At 51.2% G+C, this 27,382-nt stretch overlaps 1 protein-coding gene across 10 annotated transcripts in view; it reads left to right on the forward strand.

Annotated features, from left to right (window-relative positions):
* stxbp5a (syntaxin binding protein 5a (tomosyn)) overlaps positions 1-27,382 on the forward strand; it is a 222,771-nt gene that overhangs the window by 108,212 nt on the left and 87,177 nt on the right. For all 10 annotated transcript variants that reach the window (XM_067989326.1, XM_067989327.1, XM_067989330.1 and 7 more), the window contains exons 11-17: positions 2,776-2,848; positions 5,326-5,473; positions 6,565-6,632; positions 7,717-7,757; positions 10,365-10,585; positions 12,934-13,112; positions 15,538-15,663. In XM_067989326.1, coding sequence (XP_067845427.1) covers positions 2,776-2,848; positions 5,326-5,473; positions 6,565-6,632; positions 7,717-7,757; positions 10,365-10,585; positions 12,934-13,112; positions 15,538-15,663 — 856 coding nt within the window. The remainder of the gene's footprint in view (positions 1-2,775; positions 2,849-5,325; positions 5,474-6,564; positions 6,633-7,716; positions 7,758-10,364; positions 10,586-12,933; positions 13,113-15,537; positions 15,664-27,382) is intronic.

Genomic DNA, 27,382 nt, shown 5'->3' on the forward strand with positions numbered 1-27,382 from the left:
CAGGTAGCTTTGCCTGAGACTACTTATCCCAAGAAAACTCATTCCCTTCAGTTGAGCTTACAGTTCATTACAATCTATGCATTGATTTTGAAGTTTGGGCAAAAGAGACCAAAAAGAGAGTCAGTAAACCACCTAGAGTAGTATTAAAGATAGTGTTATTCTGGGACGCTCAACAAGTGATAGTGATTCATTTGTGAGCATGCTCAGGTCTAAATTGGCACGGTTGCCTTGCGGGAGGGAGAACTCTTTTAAAAAGTGACCGCTCCTGCAGAACCAAACTTGCCCTTTGATGGGCTGGTTGGCAGCGGTGCAGATGTTTGTAGACTGCCTGACATCTGTACAGATGTGTGTACACTGGCTGGCATCTGTACAAATGTTTGTAAGCTACACCATCCCAGCTGTCTGACCAAGGAGGATTTTGGTTGGGTGGGGGGTGCTGCATATTACAGGCATGAACAGTTATCAGTTAAATTTTAGGACATTAAATAACATTATTTCATCTTTTGAATACAAGACTTTTTCATATTTCAGAAAACACTGCTCTCTCCTGACTTCCAAAAATAGTTTCTCGAGCTTCACTATATAGGATTGTTTAAATCTGTCACGCTAAATAACGCATTCAATACAGCTACACTCAAGTCGCCAGAGAGACAGTGCATGGGGGAAAATGACATGTACCACAAAGAAAAAACACTTAGTGCTAAACTCCTTGCTGAAAGAAACGTCTCAATTATTTTCTATTAATGGTACATTTGTAAATTGTGTTTCTTTGGGTAGTTGTAATTTTTCTCCAGTGGTATTTGGGGTAGAAATAGTTCTGCTATAAATATTATCATGTTGCATAGGTTATCTCAGTGGATTGTGGGTCATCTCCTGATGGTGATCCCTCGCCGTGGGTTGTAGCCAGTGGAGTGTGGGGCTTCTCCCAAAGATGATGCTCTCACCGTGGTTAACCTGTCATCTCCTGTCAATGACAGAAGAATTCATTGGCCATCAATGCCTGTGTTGAAAGCAGCTGCTAGCTTAAAAGAAAGGACCTAGAATTCAGTTAATCCATCCTAGGGTTCAGCAGCCAGTTTTACAGTGTTTACATTTTGCTCTTGTGTTTCACTCAAACCCTCAATCAGGTTACTGTCCGTGAATCGTTCCCAAGTGTCTATTCTTTGTGACGTTCAGTACGTGCATTTCTGGATATGAGTACATTGTTTTAGATACTCCTGTTAGTGTAAAGATTCCTAGATTCATCATTTTTGGAAAGTGTTTTAGCCCCATTCATTAAGTAATGGTTAGTTACAACTTTCAAACACGTGCTATACTGCAGCGCTCTGATTCTGCTCATTGTTCACTGTGATCAGAAGGTTAAGTAATTTTTATGGTCAAGTCTGTGTTAATCACCCTGCAGTTGGTGTTGAGCAATTATTAGAAATGCCTTCCTTTTTAAAAAAAAAGTAATCTCAAGGTCCGAGGTGTAGAGAGAGAAAGAACACTAAACTATTTGGGCATCGCATCAGAGAACTAGTATGTTTTGTAGGGGAAAGGGATAAATAGTTTTCTTCTGTCCATGCAATTTAAGTAGGAGGACTGGCTGTGCTAGTGAAGGATTGTATTAATGAAGGATTCTATCAGCGCTGGAATGAAAGCATGGCTTACAGGGTTGCTTTAAGGCAGAATCTATAGGGATAAAGTGAGAAATAGGAAAGGAAAAGATACAATTCACGCTGTGCATCTCAACCCCTGGGTAGTTCCTTGCTCCAAGGTGCTGCAATATTGCTAAGGACCACCTTCTTCTGAGTCACTGTCACTGCCCACCTCATACTTGTCCAACACTAAGTATTTGTTGAACAGTTTCAGTGACTCCCCGCACCTGTGAGTATTGTCTCCCTCTGCCGCCGCCCCTGTGGACTACCATTCACTTTTTCCTCTCTACATTATCCCTGTGTCCTGAACTTTCCAGCACTGCCTTTTGGGTGGTCACGTTCTGGAGAGTATGATCCAGGATCCCCTCGTCCCCTCTGCTGCAGTGCAACCGATTGCTCTTTGAGCAGAGATCTTCTGCTCCAACAACTCAATTTTCTGACAGTTCATTGCAAATGGGCTGCCCCTGGATACACTGAGGATTCAGGATGACCCACACATCGCACCCCACACACACCAACAGGATTTCCTGCACTGACTTTCCTTTGTGCCTAACTTGAAACAACTGTACATAGTGTTAGCTGGAACTGTTGCAAGAATCAAACTTCTTATTTCACACGAGTATTAACTGTGGGGAAAAAAACTTCTGTCCAACTACATCTCTAAGGCTGAACTCCACACCCTTTTTTGCCCCTCACAATCTAACCAAGAGCCAAATAAATAACTTCAAACACTGCTTAGTATTGAACAGATAAAATGAAGTCAATGAAAGTAGCATTAAACTCAAATTACAGTAAAATATATAAATGAAAATGTCAATACTTAAATCCCAATCGCTCCCACTGAGACTAAACTCCACACTCTTCTGGCCTCTCGCATTCCCCTGGCTTATCGCAGATCAACATTTGGGACACTGCCGAATTCAGGAGGGGGGAGGCTAAACTGACAAGGACCATTCTTTTCTACTTTCAGTGAAAAATTACAGAATTGGAATTTGATTCTTGTGTGTTAGAAAATGTAAAAATTGCTAGATATTTACACTGCGCCCTAAAAGTCCAATTCATCTGAAGACCAGTTTACCCATCGGGTTGTATGTAAGTATTGCTGATTTGTTTGATTTTTTTTCCGTCTTTCCTGCAGATTTTCAGGAGCCGTATGCGGTCGTTGTTCTTCTGGAAAAGGATTTAGTAGTTGTAGATCTTGGACAAAACGGGTAAGACTCCGTGTTGGAACTCGCATTTGCAGTAATGACGAGTAATCTCTGGGCTGACAAAATTGCAGTTCGATTGTTAATATGGCAGTTCAGTTTAAATGAAAGTCACTCAATCAAAGAAGGTACTCATTCCTGCCATATCTGATCATTGTTGTTCCTTACATTACATTTTAATCAAAAATGGCAGGACTGTAGATGATTGCTTGTCAAAAAGAAGTGCCTGACTGAGGTAACTGTTAAGGGCCTGAGGAAATGGAAGCTCCAGCAGGGAGACGTCTCCTTTTCGAGAAAAATAAAGTCATTTTTAACTTTAAATGGGAGTTAAATACATAATACTTTCAAGCAATCAAGGCCATTAAATATCTTATTCCTTTTTAGATATCACCCCTGCCTACCCACCATCTCACCATATGCCTCAACCCTGACGATCCGGATTCTTTCCCCTCAGTCTGGTTCAGTAATAACTGAAGTCGAATACATTTTAAAGTTCAACACATCTTTAATAGCAGGGTTCTTAGTCTGCAGCATTGATTTGGACTCCTGATAGAGTCCCTCTATGCTGGCAGAGCAAGAACAAGAACATACAGAAATCCACACGTTTTTATACAGATGAATAGGGTTGGAACATACTTAACGAGGGTCAACACCAATCATAAGCCGGGCATAGGTTGCCATGCGAGGTTACATTATTTCCGGCCAATCCTAAATCGTCCATGTGCTGATCATGCTGCTGTTAGACATCAAAAGGGATAACTTCCTCACTTTCCAACTTGGAATGTTCTTCCCTGTTCCTTCTGTTCCTTATCTCCCAACCTGGAATGTCTTTCAACTTTGGCTAAGCTCGTTACCTATATTGATCTGCCATAAACATGGAGACATTCAGACCAGTCCTTGACTCACATCAAAGACCTATCATTGACAAGACAATGCAGGCCTGCTGACCAAGCAAACATATGGCCCAGCAGGAGGGCCAGGCCACTTGTATCAATCTCAGTTACTAACTAATTAACCCTTTCTAACCATTTTGCATTCTGCTTCTTTGCCACATAGGCATTTTAATATTTTACCGAAAACTGACGTAGGGATTCTCAACCCCATCTAAATTGATGCTGCCTTTTAACAAAAACACAACATTCAAACTGAGCCAGCCCCTTCAGTTGCTGACTTCATCCTTGGTTGGGGGATTTTCACGATCGCGGACTGCCATATCTCAATATGATCACTGACGTGATGGGTTTGAAGTCAAACGTCATGCAGCAACTTGAGGGGGAGTTTTAACCCCCCCACGACGAGTGGGACAGTAACAGTAAAATTTCAAAAATCTGAAACCCGCCTCAAACCAATTACGGTTTTAACGAATGATGTGGAGATGCCGGTGATGGACTGGGGTTGACAATTGTAAACAATTTTACAACACCAAGTTATAGTCCAGCAATTTTATTTTAAATTCACAAGCTTTCGGAGATTTTCTCCTTCCTCAGGCAAACATTTGCCTGAGGAAGGAGAAAATCTCCGAAAGCTTGTGAATTTAAAATAAAATTGCTGGACTATAACTTGGTGTTGTAAAATTGTTTACAGGTTTTAACGAAGGCAGGGTTAACGAAGGGGGTTGCGGGCGAATAATCTGCTTTCTAGAGGCGGGTCAGTAATTTATGTATGTTATTGAATCTGTGTGCCTCAGATTTTAGCAGACTTTTACATTTAATGGCTGGGGGCCAAGTTTCCCAGGGCTCTGGTAGGGGGGTGGGAACGCCTGGATCCAGCAGGTAAGTGCCTTTCAAGCACTGCTTGTGGGCCAAGAGAAGCAGGAGTGCTCCCCCCGACCCCCCAAACTAACCTGCCGCAATTGGCCTCCCTCTCTACCATCCGCCGACCCCCTCCACCACGTGATCTGCCAACCCCCCGATCTCCAGGCCGCGATTTCTTCATTCCCTCCTCTCCGCTCCCTGGCTGTGGCCTTCTAGCGCAGGCGTTCCCACCCGACAGCCAACCAGCTGGCTGGCTGCTGGCTGGGAAATGGAGAAAAATGGATCTCTCTGTGCCACCCCATAAATATCGTGGCCATGGACTTATTTTTCAACCTGTTCTTCAACTGAGAGTTGGACATTTTAAAGTGCCCAACTGATAAGTGATGATGGTCCCTGTAGGCCTCATTAAAACTCAATAGAAGTGGTTTGGACAGGGCGCAATACCTACGTATTTTATTAAAGGAATAAATAGTGAAAAAAAGTGGAACGCCTCAATCATCTATAGGGAAATTCTTGGCAATATGCTCCTTTCTATCATAACTGAGTATTATGGGGTATTCACTGTGTACTCTCTTTGCTCAATTCATGACTTTAGTTAATAGACTCATCTGAAAAGTCCTAACTAAAATGACTAGCACTGTACTTAATTTTTTCCTTTTTTGATGAAAAACTTGTTGCCACTGTTTCTTTTAAGACTGGTAAATGTATGTTGATGTTTTTGTCTTCCAGTTACCCTATATTTGAGAACCCGTACCCTTTGGATATACATGAATCGCCTGTCACCTGCTGCGAGTATTTTGCTGACTGTCCTGTTGACTTAATTCCTGCACTTTATTCTGCTGGGGCAAAGCAGAAGCGGCAAGGATACAGTAAAAAGGTTTTGAATTTGTCTTTTGAAATGTAAAAGCCACAGAGTTTGGTCGTACTGCTATGCATTTCCTCTGTATTTTTAATCTCCTCTCACACGCAAGGTTATGCAGAATTCCCTTGCTGTTTTGGGGATGCTGTGCACCACACCATTAAACCGTTCCTCTTGGGAGAGCAGTGTCTCTCTGCTCACTGTAACCTCTGTGATTCTGCTGCCGATGTGAATAGGCACACCTCTGTACACTGCTCGTATTACTGCTATTATTCAGAACTTCTCTTCATTGTTAAATGGTTTGTTTCTAAAATGAGATTACTCTTTAAATTGCGTGGCTTAAAATAGCATAGGGCATGTTACACTTAATCCATTTATGGTCTTTGTGTTGGAGAGAAAAAGTGGTGTTTGAATAATACATAGATTTTAAATCATTGATATCTGCAAAGGAACTTTAAGCAGGAACAGAAGGCTTTCCTTGAAGCATTATTGCAGAGACCACCTGCGTATCTCCAGCACTTTTTTTTCTCCTTTCAACGCCATATGCTGTAATTTTCGAAGCAAGTCTCCTAAACTGCACCGTATCAAATCCTCCTGAGCTGCAGACTTCTACGGTTTTGTTTATTTTGTTTCAGTCATGGGTGTCTTCAGAGTAGTCTTTCTTCTTGACTGAGATTTTGGGGTCAACAGCCCTCCTACCATGTTTGCTGCTGTTTTTAATTATGTGCAACTTCAAGATAGAGAGGGAAGCGGAGAACTTGAATGTTGCTGACGATGCCAAACTTTAATTGGGAAACACTTAATTGTGGAGGAATTGACCTTCCTTGCTATTCTCCTTTTGAGTAAAGAGCCGGTTGGTAGGAGCCCCCTTACTGGATCCTGTTTTTTTGATTCATTGCTTATATTTGATCTTGGCATTATCTATGCGGTAGGCTCACTGAGGTCATGGGGCAGTTATTGGTGTGAGATTCATGTAGGAGTGTAGCTCTCTTGTCCACTAGGATTGCACTAAATGATTAGCTGAATTTCTGGTTAGTATGATTGGTGGTGAGAGCATTTTATTCAAAAAAAACGATTATAGTGCTTACATTTATTCTTGTATCTCCTAGGAATGGCCTATCAATGGAGGTAATTGGGGTTTAGGCACTCAGAGCTACCCAGAGATAATTATTACAGGGTAAGTAAGGAACATCCTGTCTGTGTCAGTCTTTACTCAAGATATGCCCTAAGTTATCCTTGTATATTTTATAAAATATTTACTAACTACTATTCTGTCTTATGAGCATAAAGCACATCACTAATGTTTTTTTAAAAAATGGGCTTGAAACAGATATGTTGCATGATATATTTGTACATTACTCGCAGTCAACTGGAGACCAATAAAAGTGTGCGTTGGTGCATATTCTATTGGAGAAAAAAAAATCACAATATACCTTTGTTTATCAGATACATTTTCCTTGTATGGTTCGAATATAGCTTGTAAAATTACTGAATCTATAGAGCTTTAGCAAGTCTGGTTGGACCCATTAAAGTTCAAAATCCATAGACTTCCCCTTCCTCCCCAATCCCATTTCTGCCTCCCAACTCCCCTGCTTTCTCTCCCCCCCCCCCCCCCCCCCCCCCCCCCAACTAAGTCTTGTTTTGGACCATGGGAAAGCTGAGTTGTTGGTTGATACCCTTGCCCCCAGCAGCCACCAGAATCAGTTCCTTGGCATGTGTGTCCTTGGTACAGTCACCTTCAGTTGCATCATTTATGCATCTAACAGGTTATATAGAATTATGTGTCTGGGGCAATATCCCGAAATCCCATTCTGAACAGTATTGTGAGAGCACCATCAGCACGAGGACTGCAGCGGTTCGAGGACTGGGCCCAATATCATCACTTCAGGGCAACTAGAAATGGGTAATAAATGTGGCCTTGCCAGCAGTGTCCACTTTCTACAAAGAAATAAAAACAGACCAATACCTAATAAGTCTGATAGCATGGCCAGTTTGATTTCAGCTCTCTGTACTTCCTAAAGTGATATTAGACTTGTTCGTTCATTTGGAGCGAGGTTCGCTTACTTATGTTCAAAAATATAACCTTTTGCATAATAGCAAGGTAGACAGGCGAGTCTACAACAAATAGGTTGAAAGGATTCTATAGCGAATCTTCATGTATAAGTGCCAAAATGCTTTTCAGGCACCTCTTTATGTTAAAACTTTTGAAGAAAATACAAGTGAACAAAATATTAAACCTGTTTTCCCCTCTCCTCCTTCAGGCACGCAGATGGATCATTGAAGTTCTGGGATGCTTCAGCCAGTAAGTTAGAAAACTTTCTTCAAATACCACATAAAATGTTCCTCTCCAAGAGACAGTTATTGCCATGTCTTAAAACACTGTTTTCATTCTTCCCCTCATGGACCTAATTGCGGGGAAATGGTATGAAAACTGCATTTCTAAAGTTAAACCAAATTCATTTCATTGCTTCACGTGAGCTTGCCTTTCCCCCTCCATGCGGGCAAGCCAGGATTGTCTTATGCTGAATTAGGTTAAATGCCTTTTGGCAGGGGAATTTCCAATATGTGGGGCATCTCGCGGCGTGCACCGTTGGTTAGACTTGTTCGTGCACGTTTAGGTTTCAAAAATTTTTGCCCCCGAAGTTGCTGGAAGTGCGAGCTAATAATGGTGCAGCGAGGGAAACAGGGCATCTGGGACCTTGGTGAACAACGAGACAAACAGTGTATCTCCTTAACCAATGAGATTAAAGGATTGAGAAATAATCAGGAAGGACTGAGATGGAGGGCGAATTAGAGTGAGTGATTCAATGTCAAAAGAGGTACAGAAAGAAAGATTGGATTAAGAGAGAAAGAGACAAAGGAAAAATAAGGAAAAAAAATGAAAAAATTCAAAATTGACATTTTTAAAATCTCCGAAAACAATTCACAACCTGAAGGAATGAGGCTCACCACTTATAATTGTTTACTTTCTGGGCCAAAGAGGTTGATTGGCAGTCATTAGCAATTATCATGATGTTAAAAGGGTACTTACGCTGTTGATTACTAGATTTAACTTTCTGTGGCAAGTTTAATGGGCAATTAATGTGCAAATGCAGCAAGTTCTGAAAATCATGGGGCAGTTAAGCGCAAAATGCCGTTTTCGTGAAGCTAATGGCAGAGAGGCACAAATCGGCCAGCAATTTGTGGTGGTCCGCAATTCACGGTATCTCTTCCTCGCTATAAGTTGCTGGCCGATTTGCACATTGATAACAGCGTGTGTTGTTTAGACACCGTTATTTTTTCAGCAAAATCTGGCCCATGATTTGTTGATGAACCAATCGAGTTATTCAAAATGCTTTCGGGAAAAATTTTAATTCACCATATTTTTTCTTGGTAACTAAAATTTCTAATGTCCATAATAAGGCTTTAAACAAACTAAATTCAAAAATATATATTTGACAACAATATGATTAAATTTCCTCATTGACTTGTTCATTGTGTCTTTTAATGCCTTCCTTAACTTTTTAACTTCAAGGCCTCGGTCTGTCTCCAAAGCCTGGGCTATGACTGGGAATTTTTACCTCAGAACAATTGGCCAAAGCTTCCAATTATATTTTTCATGTGCCAAGTGCGCGCTGGGGGTAGAGCCTCACCCAAAATCGTGAAATTCTGTGAGGGACCTGATTTAGATGAAAATTTAAAAGGAAAAATGACTTGTGCTTGCTTTCAATGCACTCTCCTTCTGGCCCCAAAAAATAGCATGTTGTAAAATGAGGCATAAACCACCCACTGATTTTCCTACTTGCACCTGCCACAAGTGAGGTTCCGTGCTGCCATTGTAAAAGTGGAAGACCGAGAAGGAGCGAGAAAGAATTGGATTGGGTTACTTTTTAGGTTTCTTAACTCTTTTTTTGGTTTAGATATTTTTGGCCTCTGTGTTTCAGATTACTCTTGTAGGTGAGCCCTCGCTTCCTATGTCCCAACGAAAGCCTTTTCATAGTGTTTAAATTCATACCATGTCTGAGGAATGAACAGCGATCCTCTTCAGTTTATAAGCTGCTGTTTGTTGTGCGATCCTCTCTGTGGAAGGTGGCAGAATAGCGCACTTAGACAGTGACCTGGATTTAACTGCCAACAGAACATTGTGTTGGCTTCTGGTGAAATTTTTAGATGGGTTTCACTCCTGGAGTGGATTCATTCTGGGCGTATGACCCATAGATAGGGAGGAGAAGTAGTAAGAAAGATAGATTCCTTGCCAAGGGTGTAGTAGACCTCCTCATTGCAATTCTTCTCCATATCCTTCAACCAAGTTCAGACAAATGGATTTTGTTTCAGGTTATTTGGGAGAAGACCTCCACAAATAGGGCATGGGACCATTACTTGGGATGTGGACAGGTATTAGCCGTAGGATGTGCCAATAAAATAGTTTTTGGAAAAAATCCTCATGGTTTTATGACCTTGCCCATAGTATATGGAGGACCATCTCATTTGATCAGTGAAAATTGCCCTTTCAGAGTTTTATAGTAATGTACAAGAATTGGTTCAATTGTTGAGATCTGATGTTTCTTCCTAAGTGAAAGTAGTTTAATTTGTCTTACTGTCACTCCTTTTATACTTCAGCTATACAGGAGACTGACCTGAGGGAATACTGCAGAGCAGTGCTTTCTTAAATTTAAGTATGGCAAATTTGAACATGTCTGGGGGAGGATAGAGCACAAGCACTTGCCTTTTGAGGGCAACTGTTTGGTTCTTCGGTATTTACTGGCTGATCAGTGATGATGTTACTAGGATCAAGAATATTGTAGTCTGCCATAAAGAGCAAATGTTCAATATTTAATGTACATTTGTTAGTTTACTTTTAATTTGGGACAAATCTGTGAAGTTTTGATTGAATATTCTTCTCCACATTTTGATTTTCCTCGCTCATTAGTAACGTTACAAGTTTTGTATAAGATGAAGACATCCAAGGTATTTGAAAAATCTCGGAATAAGGAGGAAAATCCAAACACAGACATAGTGGATGAAGACCCATATGCCATTCAGATTATCTCGTGGTGTCCTGAAAGCAGAATGCTGTGTGTGGCGGGAGTATCAGCACACGTAATCGTTTACAAATTCAGCAAACAGGAAGCGACAACAGAAGTTATCCAGGTATGACCTACAATTATTAAAGTATACTTGCAGATATTGCATTCTTGCAGTGCTGTAATATTAGTTAATTATATTTATAAGGAACACATGCACATCAGCTTACAACCTAACGGTGGTCTTGGCAATGAAGTTTGGAGGTTTGTCATAGAATCATACAGCACAGAAGAAGGCCATTCGGCCCATCGTGCCTATGCCGGCTCTTTGAAAGAGCTTTCCAATTAGTCCCACTCCTCTGTTCCTTCCCCGTAGTCCTGCAAATTTTTCCTTTTCAAGTATTTATCAAATTCCTTTTTGAAAATTACGATTGAATCTGCTTCCACCATCCTTTCGGGCAGTGCATGCCTTTTGGGCAGTGCATTCCAGATCATAGCAACCCCCTGTGTTTAAAAAAAAATTCTCCTTGTCTCCCCCCCCCCCCCCCCCCCCCCCTTGTTACCGACCCTCCTGCTAGTAGAAATGGTTTCTCCTTATTTACTCTATCAAAACCCCCCATAATTTGAGCAACTCTATTAAATGGCATTCAAAATTACAACAATATGCATCAATGGCAGGCTGTCAAATCTGGGTTACAGAGCATCAAAGAAGTACATAGTTACTCTGAAGTATTCATGAGACTGTAAACTAATGCGGTAATTCCCCATCAGGAGCTGACCTCTCGCCAGCTGAGCCCTGAGTTTAGGCATTCAAGCTTGCTGCATCTAAGCCCCCAAGTTGAGAGAGCCCAAGGTGTCGTACTGTTTAACTCTATACACAGTGCCTTTGTTCTTCAGTACATCACGGAGTTAGGAACTCGTATTGTAAACTCTGCTGTTTTTGACTGAAGCCATGCTCCACCGCTGTGCTCACTGTTGGGAGAGTAAAGTCATCTTTCATCGTGATGTGTCTATAAAGCTGCGTTCCGTTGTGATGGTCACTGTGATGTGACTAAAATGATTTATTCATCCTTGTTCTTCGTTATTCCTATATTTAAAAAGGGAGATAGAACAAATCCAGGGAACTATAGACCAGTTAGCTTAACATCGGTGGTAAGAAAGATAATGGAATCTTTACTCAAAGATGTAATAGAAAAATATCTAGAGAACGAAAATACAATAAAGAATAGTCAGCACGGATTTCAGAAGGGAAAGTCATGCTTGACCAAACTTATTGAATTCTTTGAAGAAATAACAGTGGCCAGGGTAATGCAATATATGTAATATATTTGGATTTTCAAAAGGCCTTTGATAAGGTACCGCATTGTAGACTCATGACTAAGGTCAGAGCATGTGGAGTGAGAGGACAGGTAGCAGAATAGCAAGTTGGCTACAAAACAGAAAACATAGAGTAGGGGTTAAGGGTAGCTATTCAGACTTTAGTTGATAAAAAGGAAGAATGCGTCAAAATGCAAGAGGAGATTAATAAACTTGCAGAATGGGCGGTGTAATTGGCAAATTAATTTCAATATAGATAAGAGAGGTGGTGCATTTTGGTAGAAAGAATATGGAGGCCATATACTGCCGGGGATAGTAAGAGTCTAAATGGGGTAGAGGAGCAAAGAGTCCGGGAGACAGATACACAAATCACTAAAAATAGCGATGCAGGTTAAAAAGGCCATAAAAAAGGCAAATCAAGCTCTGGGATTCATTTCTATATTATAGAAAGGTTACAGATGCATTGGATAGGGTGCAAAAAAGATTCACAAGGATGATACCAGAACTGAGAGGATATACTTATCAGGAGAGGCTGAACAAGCAGCGCTCCTTTCTCCAGAAAAGAGCAGGCTGAGGGGTGACCTGGTGGAGGTTTTTAAGGATAATGAAAGGGTTTGATAGCGTAGACGTAGAGAAAATGTTTCCACTTATGAGGGAGTTCAAAACTAGACATCATAAATATAAAATAGTCGCTAATAATCCAGTAGTGAATTCAGGAGAAACTTCTTTATGCAAAGAGTGGTAAGAATGTGGAACATGCTACCACAATGAATAGTTGACGCAAACAGGGGATGCATTTAAGGGGAAACCAGATAAGCACATGAGGGAGAAAGGACTAGAAGGGTATGCTGATATGGTTAGATGCAGTAGGGAGGGAAGTGGCTCACGTGGAGCATTAATGCTGGCTCACACCAGTTGGGCCGAATGGCCTGTTTCTGTGCTGTAGATTCAATGTAACTCGATGTACTTCCGTACTTTATAACTGTTTAGTCTGATAGAATGTTAATGAAAATCCGATTAGCTGAATTTTGGTCAGTAAAACCACCTGGTTTGCTCGTGTCCGAACAAAGTGTAAGTTTAGGTGCCTGAATATTGAGTGAGTAGATTACTGCTGTGAAATAGTGTCGCCCTCTTTCTTTTCTCTCTCCTGCTGTTCAGATGCTCGAAATACGATTGCATTACGAAATAAATGATCTTGAGTCACCAGACACTGATCAAGTACCATCAGTGGGGACGTCATGCCAGGGGTCGAACTCTCAGACTGCAAACTCTCAGTCTCACCCCTCTGCAAGCAGCACCTCATCAGATGGTCTCCGCGATAACATACCCTGTCTAAAGTGAGTGTTGATCAACCAAAGAAAGTTAGGGCCAAACTTACTCATTAGTACAATTTTAAAAAAAAGACTAGCAGTTATATATTGCCTTTCACAACCTCAGGACATCCCAAAGGACTTAACAGCCAGTGAAGTACTTTTGAAGCGTAGTCACTGTTGTAATATAGGAAAAGAAGCAGCTAATTTGCACACAGCAAGGTCCCACAAACAGCAATGAGATAAATGACCAGATGATCTATTTTAGGTGTTGGTTGAGGGATAATATTGGCCAGGGCACCAGGAGAAACTCCCCTGCTCTTCTTCAAAATAGTGCCATGGGATCTTTTATGTCCACCTGAGAGGGCAGACAGGGCCTCGGTTTAACGTCTCATGAAAGACAGCACCTTTGAAAGTGCAGCACTCCCTCAGTACTGCTGTGTCAACCTAGATTTTGTGCTCAAGTCTCAAGTATACCACCACTGAGCTACAGCTGACACCTTGATGTCACAGAAGTTAGAGACTCTTAGCTAAATTTCTTTTCACTCATATTGGATTCAAACGGTAGAGATAGTATGAATAGTAAAATGGGCCATGTGCATCTGCGACATACGCCATCAGTCTAGCACAGAAGTTCCAGGAAAGTATGACGTGTGCGAGTTCCAGTAGTTTTCACGTCACGCCAAAATTTCGTGGGCCATTTGCTCTGCTCCACTGGAACCATTGCTGAAGCCTTTAGAAAATGAGTCATTCTCACGGTGCAGGTTTTCAGGAAATTCTGGGCTATTAAGCTCCCGCCATTGATTATTTGTAAAACACATAACGAGTTAACCTCAAATTAAACTGTTCGCCCAAATGAGATGTGATGCCTCTTCTAAAAGATAATCCCTCAACTCAAACTTTCCTATTGAGAAACTGATTATGGAAGCTCCGCCGCTCCCCATTCAAAATGGCAGTGATTGCAAGTTGACTAGATTGGCGCTACTTTAATCACCATTTGCGGGAACGTTGGTGGGCTCAATTGACTGCAAAAGTCAGTTCTGGGCACAGGATTTAAGGGTTGGAAGTGTATTAAAAACGGAATTTGCTTTGTAAAATAACCTGTTCATTTTATGATTATGTAAGAACAGCATATTTTATCATAGACAGTAGAACTCTTGGTCCTCATGATAAATAAATGTGTAAAAATTATAGTCCCTACATCGCAATGCAGCACCTAGGATGGATATATTTCTAAGTTTTACATGCCGGGGTGTAACAATTTCACAGTTAACCTAATACTTTCATTGCGTTTGTCTTGGATTTATATCTATAACCTTTCACATGGTTTCCAATGTCATCCTTTGAGTTTTCACTTTTAATGAAGTAACTTGAAAGGAAATTACAGCTATGTAAAGTGGTGTCGTTAGTGCTTAGAGTTTGGACTCGGGGTTACATGCTAAACAAGATCTTAATGATTTCCTGCCCCTTTTCAGATTTTTCTAACAGAGCAGATCACAATTTAGTTTGTGTTTTGGTAAATTAATGAATATTTTGCTGGAGTGCTGTGAGTTGAGCTGTTTGGCAGAAACACCAAGCCATGTGCATCCTGTGCTTCATTTGATTGAAATTGTTAAAAAGTATGAAGTGAATTTATCTCAAATAAACACAGAATTTTGGTGCAGAATATTTTGGCCAACATTTCCTTGCTGTATGTTGTAATATTGCTTAACTTGCATAAAACAATTATGCTTTAACCTTTTATATTTAATCTGGCAGGGTTCAAATCTTTCACTCTTTAAAAAAAAAAATAAAAAAAATTCCCCTTTCTAGTTACCGAATTGCTTCCTTCAAACAAAAGTTCCTGTTTAAATGATCCGAGTATTGTTGGTATAACTCTCACCAGTACTGCGGAAGCCTTCACGCAGCTTGTATTTAGAAACCAAACTTCTGTGGAAACAGGGCCCCTGAGCTCAGCCAGTTAGAAAGCGTAGCTGAGCCAGGAAGGACTTGAGTTCAATCCCCAGCCTACGCTAAATGAGCTGATCTTTGTTCAGGGCTATGGTCGGGCTACTGCATTTGGCCTTTTAACCCAACTGGGATTCCCTCCTCTCGCCAACTGCGTGTGGAGATTAGGAGCGTTCAGGGTCGGGCTCAGCTGTTAAACCACCTCTCCCCACAGTCACCATTTGGGCTTCCACACACTACTTGGACAAAGTAGCAAAGGCTGACTGCTGCCTGTGGAATCATGGCCTAAGCAAGAAGTCACAGCCTTCAGGAGATGAGAGGAAGAAAAATTGATGTGGAAATTTAAACCGTACTATGTTCCAAGTCGGTACAATTTGAAGGTTGTTCCTAGAGTGTAAACTAAACCCATGGAGAATTCTAAACTCAGTGTATGACATTAATAAATCTTTATTTACATTTCATACAGTTGTGAAAGGTTGCATTTTAAACATGTTTCCTTGTCCAGAATTAAAAGTACTCCGTTAAAACAAGGGGCAGGATATCAGGCTGAAGTCGTGATTCAGTTGGTTTGGGTTAATGGAGAACCTCCACAGCAGATAACCAGCTTGGCAGTGAATTCATCATATGGACTGTGAGTACTGTGGTCACTTGTGCAGAATAAGCTACATCATACGTTTCCCAAATTATAGTGGTGAAAATGTGAGAAATTGGAGGTGCTGAGTAAATTTTCTGCTTTGTTTCCATTGAATGTCTAGTTAACCTTTTGTTCCACGGGTCAACTTTGTCATTTTTTGTGTGGGTGGTGGGGGGGAGGTAAAAATCTTCCCCATCAAGCTATTTCTTGCCAGAGGCTGTATTCACTGTACCCTGTTGTGGCCCGTGGACCGCGCCGGGCGCGCCCCGCCGTGGACCGTACCGGAAGGCAAATGGCATGTTGCCCTTTATCGTTAAAGGGTTGGAGTACAGGAGTAAGTAAGTCTTACTACAATTTTGCAGGGCTTTGGTGAGACCACACCTGGAGTACTATACACCTAGGTCTCTTTATCTAAGAAAGGATATACTTGCCTTAAAGGGGTGCAACGAAGGTTCGCTAGGTTGATTCCTGGGATGAGAGGGTTGTCCTATGAGGAGAGATTCAGTAGAATGGGTTATACTCTTTTTGGAGTTAAGAATGAGAGGTGATCTCATTGAAACATACAAGATTCTGAGGAGGCTTAACTGGGTAGATGCTGAGAGGTTGTTTCCCCTGGCTGGAGAGTCTGGAACTAGGAGTCATAGTCTCAAGATAAGGAGTTGGCCATTTAAGACTGGGATGAGGAGGAATTTCTTCACTCAGAGGGTTGTGAATCTTTGGAATTCTCTACCCCAGAGGGCTGTGGATGCTGAGTCAATGAATATATTCAAGGCTGAGATAAATAGATTTTTGGACTCTAGGGGAATCGAGGGATATGGGGATCGGGCGGGAAAGCGGAGTTCAGGTTGAAGATCAGCCATGATCTTACTGAATGGCAGAGCAGGCTCGAGGGGCCATATGGCCTACTCCTGTTCCTGTTCCTTATGTTCTTATGACCCTATCGTGGACCGTACTCCATTTACCCAGCACATTCCACCCAGGATTCAATTATTTCGATTCAATTATTTCGATCTGCATTTGCTGTTCAAAGTTGTTAAAGCAACTGAAGGTGTCAGTCACATGATACAAAATGAAAATTACGCAGCAGACTTTCGTGCTTTTGTGCAGACTCCATTAAGCCATCGACGTTAAGAATGGCGGTTCCTAATATATGGATATTAATACTAACCGATCTCCTCTGGCGTTGTTCATGAACAAAAGACGAATCGTGCTGCTTCCGTGTAACAACCTCTGATGCTGCTTCTTTTCATTTTTCCTCACATTTCACTCTGTGTCCCTCTTCTGGCTCTTCCCCCCCCCCCCCCCACCCCCCCTCCTTTTGTCTCTATCTCCATGTCTGTCTCACTCTCACTCCCTTTTGCTATAAATCTCTCCATCTGCTAATTTCATTCCTTCCCTCGCTCGTGCGTTCGTCTCCCCCTTGCTTGTGCTCTCTTTCCCCTCCCCCCCTCGCTCGCGCTCTGTTTCCCCCCCCTCGCTCGCGCTCTGTTTCCCCCCCCTCGCTCGCGCTCTGTTTCCCCCCCCTCGCTCGCGCTCTGTTTCCCCCCCCTCGCTCGCGCTCTGTTTCCCCCCCCCTCGCTCGCGCTCTGTTTCCCCCCCCTCGCTCGCGCTCTGTTTCCCCCCCCTCGCTCGCGCTCTGTTTCCCCCCCCTCGCTCGCGCTCTGTTTCCCCCCCCCTCGCTCGCGCTCTGTTTCCCCCCCCTCGCTCGCGCTCTGTTTCCCCCCCCTCGCTCGCGCTCTGTTTCCCCCCCCCTCGCTCGCGCTCTGTTTCCCCCCCCCTCGCTCGCGCTCTGTTTCCCCCCCCCTCGCTCGCGCTCTGTTTCCCCCCCCTCGCTCGCGCTCTGTTTCCCCCCCCTCGCTCGCGCTCTGTTTCCCCCCCCTCGCTCGCGCTCTGTTTCCCCCCCCTCGCTCGCGCTCTGTTTCCCCCCCCTCGCTCGCGCTCTGTTTCCCCCCCCTCGCTCGCGCTCTGTTTCCCCCCCCCTCGCTCGCGCTCTGTTTCCCCCCCCTCGCTCGCGCTCTGTTTCCCCCCCCTCGCTCGCGCTCTGTTTCCCCCCCCTCGCTCGCGCTCTGTTTCCCCCCCCTCGCTCGCGCTCTGTTTCCCCCCCCCTCGCTCGCGCTCTGTTTCCCCCCCCTCGCTCGCGCTCTGTTTCCCCCCCCTCGCTCGCGCTCTGTTTCCCCCCCCTCGCTCGCGCTCTGTTTCCCCCCCCTCGCTCGCGCTCTGTTTCCCCCCCCTCGCTCGCGCTCTGTTTCCCCCCCCTCGCTCGCGCTCTGTTTCCCCCCCCTCGCTCGCGCTCTGTTTCCCCCCCTCGCTCGCGCTCTGTTTCCCCCCCCTCGCTCGCGCTCTGTTTCCCCCCCCCTCGCTCGCGCTCTGTTTCCCCCCCCTCGCTCGCGCTCTGTTTCCCCCCCCTCGCTCGCGCTCTGTTTCCCCCCCCTCGCTCGCGCTCTGTTTCCCCCCCCTCGCTCGCGCTCTGTTTCCCCCCCCTCGCTCGCGCTCTGTTTCCCCCCCCCTCGCTCGCGCTCTGTTTCCCCCCCCTCGCTCGCGCTCTGTTTCCCCCCCCTCGCTCGCGCTCTGTTTCCCCCCCCTCGCTCGCGCTCTGTTTCCCCCCCCTCGCTCGCGCTCTGTTTCCCCCCCCTCGCTCGCGCTCTGTTTCCCCCCCCCTCGCTCGCGCTCTGTTTCCCCCCCCTCGCTCGCGCTCTGTTTCCCCCCCCTCGCTCGCGCTCTGTTTCCCCCCCCTCGCTCGCGCTCTGTTTCCCCCCCCTCGCTCGCGCTCTGTTTCCCCCCCCTCGCTCGCGCTCTGTTTCCCCCCCCTCGCTCGCGCTCTGTTTCCCCCCCCTCGCTCGCGCTCTGTTTCCCCCCCCTCGCTCGCGCTCTGTTTCCCCCCCTCGCTCGCGCTCTGTTTCCCCCCCCTCGCTCGCGCTCTGTTTCCCCCCCCTCGCTCGCGCTCTGTTTCCCCCCCCTCGCTCGCGCTCTGTTTCCCCCCCCTCGCTCGCGCTCTGTTTCCCCCCCCTCGCTCGCGCTCTGTTTCCCCCCCCTCGCTCGCGCTCTGTTTCCCCCCCCTCGCTCGCGCTCTGTTTCCCCCCCCTCGCTCGCGCTCTGTTTCCCCCCCCTCGCTCGCGCTCTGTTTCCCCCCCCTCGCTCGCGCTCTGTTTCCCCCCCCTCGCTCGCGCTCTGTTTCCCCCCCCTCGCTCGCGCTCTGTTTCCCCCCCTCCCCTCGCTCGCGCTCTGTTTCCCCCCCCCTCGCTCGCGCTCTGTTTCCCCCCCTCCCCTCGCTCGCGCTCTGTTTCCCCCCCCCCTCGCTCGCGCTCTGTTTCCCCCCCTCCCCTCGCTCGCGCTCTGTTTCCCCCCCTCCCCTCGCTCGCGCTCTGTTTCCCCCCCTCCCCTCGCTCGCGCTCTGTTTCCCCCCCTCCCCTCGCTCGCGCTCTGTTTCCCCCCCTCCCCCTCGCTCGCGCTCTGTTTCCCCCCCTCCCCTCGCTCGCGCTCTGTTTCCCCCCCTCCCCTCGCTCGCGCTCTGTTTCCCCCCCTCCCCTCGCTCGCGCTCTGTTTCCCCCCCTCCCCTCGCTCGCGCTCTGTTTCCCCCCCTCCCCTCGCTCGCGCTCTGTTTCCCCCCCTCCCCTCGCTCGCGCTCTGTTTCCCCCCCTCCCCTCGCTCGCGCTCTGTTTCCCCCCCTCCCCTCGCTCGCGCTCTGTTTCCCCCCCTCCCCTCGCTCGCGCTCTGTTTCCCCCCCTCCCCTCGCTCGCGCTCTGTTTCCCCCCCTCCCCTCGCTCGCGCTCTGTTTCCCCCCCTCCCCTCGCTCGCGCTCTGTTTCCCCCCCTCCCCTCGCTCGCGCTCTGTTTCCCCCCCTCCCTCGCTCGCGCTCTGTTTCCCCCCTCCCCTCGCTCGCGCTCTGTTTCCCCCCCTCCCCTCGCTCGCGCTCTGTTTCCCCCCCTCCCCTCGCTCGCGCTCTGTTTCCCCCCCTCCCCTCGCTCGCGCTCTGTTTCCCCCCCTCCCCTCGCTCGCGCTCTGTTTCCCCCCCCTCCCCTCGCTCGCGCTCTGTTTCCCCCCCTCCCCTCGCTCGCGCTCTGTTTCCCCCCCTCCCCTCGCTCGCGCTCTGTTTCCCCCCCTCCCCTCGCTCGCGCTCTGTTTCCCCCCCTCCCCTCGCTCGCGCTCTGTTTCCCCCCCTCCCCTCGCTCGCGCTCTGTTTCCCCCCCTCCCCTCGCTCGCGCTCTGTTTCCCCCCCTCCCCTCGCTCGCGCTCTGTTTCCCCCCCTCCCCTCGCTCGCGCTCTGTTTCCCCCCCTCCCCTCGCTCGCGCTCTGTTTCCCCCCCCTCCCCTCGCTCGCGCTCTGTTTCCCCCCCCCTCCCCTCGCTCGCGCTCTGTTTCCCCCCCTCCCCTCGCTCGCGCTCTGTTTCCCCCCCTCCCCTCGCTCGCGCTCTGTTTCCCCCCCTCCCCTCGCTCGCGCTCTGTTTCCCCCCCTCCCCTCGCTCGCGCTCTGTTTCCCCCCCTCCCCTCGCTCGCGCTCTGTTTCCCCCCCTCCCCTCGCTCGCGCTCTGTTTCCCCCCCTCCCCTCGCTCGCGCTCTGTTTCCCCCCTCCCCTCGCTCGCGCTCTGTTTCCCCCCCCTCCCCTCGCTCGCGCTCTGTTTCCCCCCCTCCCCTCGCTCGCGCTCTGTTTCCCCCCCTCCCCTCGCTCGCGCTCTGTTTCCCCCCCTCCCCTCGCTCGCGCTCTGTTTCCCCCCTCCCCTCGCTCGCGCTCTGTTTCCCCCCCTCCCCTCGCTCGCGCTCTGTTTCCCCCCCTCCCCTCGCTCGCGCTCTGTTTCCCCCCCTCCCCTCGCTCGCGCTCTGTTTCCCCCCCTCCCCTCGCTCGCGCTCTGTTTCCCCCCCTCCCCTCGCTCGCGCTCTGTTTCCCCCCCTCCCCTCGCTCGCGCTCTGTTTCCCCCCCTCCCCTCGCTCGCGCTCTGTTTCCCCCCCTCCCCTCGCTCGCGCTCTGTTTCCCCCCCCTCCCCTCGCTCGCGCTCTGTTTCCCCCCCTCCCCTCGCTCGCGCTCTGTTTCCCCCCCTCCCCTCGCTCGCGCTCTGTTTCCCCCCCTCCCCTCGCTCGCGCTCTGTTTCCCCCCCCTCCCCTCGCTCGCGCTCTGTTTCCCCCCCTCCCCTCGCTCGCGCTCTGTTTCCCCCCCTCCCCTCGCTCGCGCTCTGTTTCCCCCCCTCCCCTCGCTCGCGCTCTGTTTCCCCCCCCTCCCCTCGCTCGCGCTCTGTTTCCCCCCCTCCCCTCGCTCGCGCTCTGTTTCCCCCCCTCCCCTCGCTCGCGCTCTGTTTCCCCCCCTCCCCTCGCTCGCGCTCTGTTTCCCCCCTCCCCTCGCTCGCGCTCTGTTTCCCCCCCTCCCCTCGCTCGCGCTCTGTTTCCCCCCCTCCCCTCGCTCGCGCTCTGTTTCCCCCCTCCCCTCGCTCGCGCTCTGTTTCCCCCCTCCCTCGCTCGCGCTCTGTTTCCCCCCCTCCCCTCGCTCGCGCTCTGTTTCCCCCCCTCCCCTCGCTCGCGCTCTGTTTCCCCCCCTCCCCTCGCTCGCGCTCTGTTTCCCCCCCCTCCCCTCGCTCGCGCTCTGTTTCCCCCCCTCCCCTCGCTCGCGCTCTGTTTCCCCCCCTCCCCTCGCTCGCGCTCTGTTTCCCCCCTCCCCTCGCTCGCGCTCTGTTTCCCCCCCCTCCCCTCGCTCGCGCTCTGTTTCCCCCCCTCCCCTCGCTCGCGCTCTGTTTCCCCCCTCCCCTCGCTCGCGCTCTGTTTCCCCCCCTCCCCTCGCTCGCGCTCTGTTTCCCCCCCTCCCTCGCTCGCGCTCTGTTTCCCCCCCTCCCCTCGCTCGCGCTCTGTTTCCCCCCCTCCCCTCGCTCGCGCTCTGTTTCCCCCCCTCCCCTCGCTCGCGCTCTGTTTCCCCCCCTCCCCTCGCTCGCGCTCTGTTTCCCCCCCCTCCCCTCGCTCGCGCTCTGTTTCCCCCCCCTCCCCTCGCTCGCGCTCTGTTTCCCCCCCTCCCTCGCTCGCGCTCTGTTTCCCCCCCCTCCCCTCGCTCGCGCTCTGTTTCCCCCCCTCCCCTCGCTCGCGCTCTGTTTCCCCCCTCCCCTCGCTCGCGCTCTGTTTCCCCCCCTCCCCTCGCTCGCGCTCTGTTTCCCCCCCTCCCCTCGCTCGCGCTCTGTTTCCCCCCCTCCCCTCGCTCGCGCTCTGTTTCCCCCCCTCCCTCGCTCGCGCTCTGTTTCCCCCCCTCCCCTCGCTCGCGCTCTGTTTCCCCCCCTCCCCTCGCTCGCGCTCTGTTTCCCCCCCTCCCCTCGCTCGCGCTCTGTTTCCCCCCCTCCCCTCGCTCGCGCTCTGTTTCCCCCCCTCCCCTCGCTCGCGCTCTGTTTCCCCCCCCTCCCCTCCGCTCGCGCTCTGTTTCCCCCCCTCCCCTCGCTCGCGCTCTGTTTCCCCCCTCCCTCGCTCGCGCTCTGTTTCCCCCCCTCCCTCGCTCGCGCTCTGTTTCCCCCCTCCCCTCGCTCGCGCTCTGTTTCCCCCCCTCCCCTCGCTCGCGCTCTGTTTCCCCCCCTCCCCTCGCTCGCGCTCTGTTTCCCCCCCTCCCCTCGCTCGCGCTCTGTTTCCCCCCCCTCCCCTCGCTCGCGCTCTGTTTCCCCCCCCTCCCCTCGCTCGCGCTCTGTTTCCCCCCCTCCCCTCGCTCGCGCTCTGTTTTCCCCCCTCCCCTCGCTCGCGCTCTGTTTCCCCCCCTCCCCTCGCTCGCGCTCTGTTTCCCCCCCCTCCCCTCGCTCGCGCTCTGTTTCCCCCCCTCCCCTCGCTCGCGCTCTGTTTCCCCCCTCCCCTCGCTCGCGCTCTGTTTCCCCCCCTCCCCTCGCTCGCGCTCTGTTTCCCCCCCTCCCCTCGCTCGCGCTCTGTTTCCCCCCCCTCCCCTCGCTCGCGCTCTGTTTCCCCCCCTCCCCTCGCTCGCGCTCTGTTTCCCCCCCTCCCCTCGCTCGCGCTCTGTTTCCCCCCCTCCCCTCGCTCGCGCTCTGTTTCCCCCCCTCCCCCTCGCTCGCGCTCTGTTTCCCCCCCTCCCCTCGCTCGCGCTCTGTTTCCCCCCCCTCCCCTCGCTCGCGCTCTGTTTCCCCCCCTCCCCTCGCTCGCGCTCTGTTTCCCCCCTCCCTCGCTCGCGCTCTGTTTCCCCCCCCTCCCCTCGCTCGCGCTCTGTTTCCCCCCCCCTCCCCTCGCTCGCGCTCTGTTTCCCCCCCTCCCTCGCTCGCGCTCTGTTTCCCCCCCTCCCCTCGCTCGCGCTCTGTTTCCCCCCTCCCCTCGCTCGCGCTCTGTTTCCCCCCCTCCCCTCGCTCGCGCTCTGTTTCCCCCCCTCCCCTCGCTCGCGCTCTGTTTCCCCCCCTCCCCTCGCTCGCGCTCTGTTTCCCCCCCTCCCCTCGCTCGCGCTCTGTTTCCCCCCCCTCCCCTCGCTCGCGCTCTGTTTTCCCCCCCTCCCCTCGCTCGCGCTCTGTTTTCCCCCCCTCCCCTCGCTCGCGCTCTGTTTTCCCCCCCTCCCCTCGCTCGCGCTCTGTTTTCCCCCCCTCCCCTCGCTCGCGCTCTGTTTTCCCCCCCTCCCCTCGCTCGCGCTCTGTTTTCCCCCCCTCCCCTCGCTCGCGCTCTGTTTTCCCCCCCTCCCCTCGCTCGCGCTCTGTTTTCCCCCCCTCCCCTCGCTCGCGCTCTGTTTTCCCCCCCTCCCCTCGCTCGCGCTCTGTTTTCCCCCCCTCCCCTCGCTCGCGCTCTGTTTTCCCCCCCTCCCCTCGCTCGCGCTCTGTTTTCCCCCCCTCCCCTCGCTCGCGCTCTGTTTTCCCCCCCCTCCCCTCGCTCGCGCTCTGTTTTCCCCCCCTCCCCTCGCTCGCGCTCTGTTTTCCCCCCCCTCCCCTCGCTCGCGCTCTGTTTTCCCCCCTCCCCTCGCTCGCGCTCTGTTTTCCCCCCCTCCCCTCGCTCGCGCTCTGTTTTCCCCCCCTCCCCTCGCTCGCGCTCTGTTTTCTCCCCCCCTCCCCTCGCTCGCGCTCTGTTTTCCCCCCTCCCCTCGCTCGCGCTCTGTTTTCCCCCCTCCCCTCGCTCGCGCTCTGTTTTCCCCCCTCCCCTCGCTCGCGCTCTGTTTTCCCCCCCTCCCCTCGCTCGCGCTCTGTTTTCCCCCCTCCCCTCGCTCGCGCTCTGTTTTCCCCCCTCCCCTCGCTCGCGCTCTGTTTTCCCCCCCTCCCCTCGCTCGCGCTCTGTTTTCCCCCCCTCCCCCTCGCTCGCGCTCTGTTTTCCCCCCCTCCCTCGCTCGCGCTCTGTTTTCCCCCCCTCCCCTCGCTCGCGCTCTGTTTTCCCCCCCCTCCCCTCGCTCGCGCTCTGTTTTCCCCCCCTCCCCTCGCTCGCGCTCTCCCCCCTCCCCTCGCTCGCTCGCGCTCTGTTTTCCCCCCCTCATCCCCCTCGCTCGCGCTCTGTTTTCCACCCCTCCCCTCGCTCGCGCTCTGTTTTCCCCCCCTCCCCTCGCTCGCGCTCTGTTTTCCCCCCCCTCCCCTCGCTCGCGCTCTGTTTTCCCCCCCTCCCCTCGCTCGCGCTCTGTTTTCCCCCCCTCCCCTCGCTCGCAGCTTGTTTTCCCCCCCTCCCCTCGCTCGGCTGTTTTCTCTCCCCCCCCTCCCTTCGCTCGCGCTCTGTTTTCCCCACCTCCCCTCGCTCGCGCTCTGTTTTCCCCCCCTCTCCCTCGCTCTCGCGCTCTGTTTTCCCCCCCTCCTCGCTCGCGCTCTGTTTTCCCCCCCTCCCCTCGCTCGCGCTCTGTTTTCCCCCCTCCCCTCGCTCGCGCTCTGTTTTCCCCCCCTCCATCGCCTCGCGCGTCTGTTTCCCCCCTCCCCTCGCTCGCGCTCTGTTTTCCCCCCTCCCTCGCTCGCGCTCTGTTTTCCCCCCTCCCTCGCTCGCGCTCTGTTTTCCCCCCCTCCCCTCGCTCGCGCTCTGTTTCCCCCCCTCCCCTCGCTCGCGCTCTGTTTTCCCCCCTCCCTCGCTCGCGCTCTGTTTTCCCCCCCTCCCCTCGCTCGCGCTCTGTTTTCCCCCCCTCCCTCGAGCTCCGCAGCTCTGTTTTCCCCCCCTCCCCTCGCTCTGCGCTCTGTTTTCCCCCCCTCCCCTCGCTCGCGACTCTGTTTTCCCCCCTCCCCTCGCTCGCGCTCTGTTTTCCCACCCTCCCTCGCCATCGCGCTCTGTTTCCCCCCTCCCTCGCTCGCGCTCTGTTTCTCCCCCCTCCCCTCGCTCTGCGCTCTGTTTTCCCCCCCTCCCCTCAGCTCGCGCTCTGTTTTCTCCCCCCCTGCCCCTCGCTCGCGCTCTGTTTTCCCCCCCTCCCCTCGCTCGCGCTCTGTTTTCCCCCCCTCCTCGCTCGCGCTCTGTTTTCCCCCCCTCCCCCTCGCTCGCGCTCTGTTTCCTCCCCCTCCCTCGCTCGCGCTCTGTTTTCCCCCCCTCCCCTCGCTCGCGCTCTGTTTCCCCCCCTCCCCTCGCTCGCGCTCTGTTTTCCCCCCCTCCCCTCGCTCGCGCTCTGTTTTCCCCCCCTCCCCTCGCTCGCGCTCTGTTTTCCCCCCCTCCCCTCGCTCGCGCTCTGTTTTCCCCCCTCCCTCGCTCGCGCTCTGTTTTCCCCCCCCTCCCTCGCTCGCGCTCTGTTTTCCCCCCCCCTCCCCCTCGCTCGCGCTCTGTTTTCCCCTCCCCTCGCTCGCGCTCTGTTTTCCCCCTCCCCTCGCTCGCGCTCTGTTTTCCCCCCCTCCCCTCGCTCGCGCTCTGTTTTCCCCCCCCCTTCCCCCTCGCTCGCGCTCTGTTTTCCCCCCTCCCTCGCTCGCGCTCTGTTTTCCCCCCTCCCCTCGCTCGCGCTCTGTTTTCCCCCCTCCCCTCGCTCGCGCTCTGTTTTCCCCCCTCCCCTCGCTCGCGCTTGTTTTCCCCCCTCCCCTCGCTCGCGCTCTGTTTTCCCCCCTCCCCTCGCTCGCGCTCTGTTTTCCCCCCCTCCCCTCGCTCGCGCTCTGTTTTCCCCCCCTCCCCTCGCTCGCGCTCTGTTTTCCCCCCCTCCCCTCGCTCGCGCTCTGTTTTCCCCCCCTCCCCTCGCTCGCGCTCTGTTTTCCCCCCCTCCCCTCGCTCGCGCTCTGTTTCCCCCCTCCCCTCGCTCCCAAGTCCATTACCAGTTACGAAGCCTTCATCCACCACCCTTCTCTACTGTGAAACTCTCTTCTTGACTGTTTTATGCCTCTCTCTGCCTACACCTTCAATCCCCTCTCCTAATTTTGCCCCTAATTCCTGCTTGGTATCCATTCATCCTGTAAAGCGCCTTGGGATGTTTTGCTGCAAGAATGGTATTGCATACATGTAAGCTATTAATACAGACATAAACTTTAACCGGGGAGATTATCCTGGATCTGCCCCAGCCCACAATCTCCTGGGTGCAGCGAATATCGGACAAACCGTTGGCTTCCTTTGTAGATGTGCACTCTGTTTTACATCGCCTGAATGATCCTTTCTGAGTTGAAGGAGCTGCAAGCTCCAGACCATAAACCATGCTTCTCCCACATCTCAGGTCTCCGCTGCATCCTCCTCCCAAGGCACAAGACTCTGCTGATAGTGGACCTCGTTTTCTTTCCCCTAATGTTACCACCCTTGAGTAACCTGGGATCTCTTCCTGAATGCTACCACATCTCCTGCTCCAGTGCAGCCTGGAATCCAACTCCCCCCATCCCTGCCAAAGTACTTTTATGCACCAGCTCTCATTCGTCTTGCCAGTCCCTGTCCCCTGCAGCTACTAAACGCTTATCGCCGACCATCACTCAAAGTGCTGCCAGAGAGTTATCACCTCACACGTTCCTAAAACGGTAGTGTATCGCCCATGGTTAGTGATGCAAAACTAGCTTTGTTTCTTGCTGAATCCTTCTACCCTAAAGTCAGAAAGTTCAAAGCAACTGCAAATACCTCTAATTGACTTCGAGTTTACAAGTCACTAAAATTGACCTGTATCTGCTGATTTGGACCATTTCCTCACGGGTAGATGTTAAGTAGTAAATTTGAAGAAGCAGACCAGGTGAAGCATAGCTTAATCTTCGCACCACATCTATCCTGCAGACCCCATGTTATCTATGAGCAACACAATGAGGGATCAACTTTTGTGTGTGTATCTCACGCCCTCGCACTCCCTCCCGCGCCCTCAGTATATTTCTTAAATGGTGAGAAACTATTAAATAATGGTGTCCTGAGTGACTTGGGTGTCCTGGTACAAGAAACACAAAAAGTTAGAATGCAGGTACAGCAAGCAATTAGGATGGCAAATGGCATGTTGGCCTTTATTGCAAGGGGGTTGGAGTAGAAGAGTAAGGAAGTCGTACGACAATTGTACAGGGCTTTGGTGAGACCTCACTTGGAGTACTGAGTACAGCTTTGGTCTCCTTATCTAAGGAAGGATATACTTGCCTTAGAGGCGGTGCAACAAAGGTTCACCAGATTAATTCCTGGGATGAGAGGGTTGTCTTATGGGGAGAGGTTGAGTAGAATGGGCCTATATTCTCTGGAGTTCAGAAGAATGAGGAAGGATCTCATTGAAACATACAAGATTCTGAGGGGGCTTTACAGGGAGTTGCTGAGAGGTTGTTTCCCCAGGTTGGAGAGTCTCTAACTAGAGGGCATAGTCGCAGAATAAGGAGTCAGCCATTTGAGACTGAGATGAGGAAGAATTTTTTCACTCTGGGGTCGAGGATTCCAAAGATTCATAACCCTCTGAGGGCTGAGGT

The sequence above is a fragment of the Heptranchias perlo genome, chromosome 8 (assembly GCF_035084215.1).
Source record: "Heptranchias perlo isolate sHepPer1 chromosome 8, sHepPer1.hap1, whole genome shotgun sequence".
Taxonomy (NCBI): Eukaryota; Metazoa; Chordata; class Chondrichthyes; order Hexanchiformes; family Hexanchidae; genus Heptranchias; species Heptranchias perlo.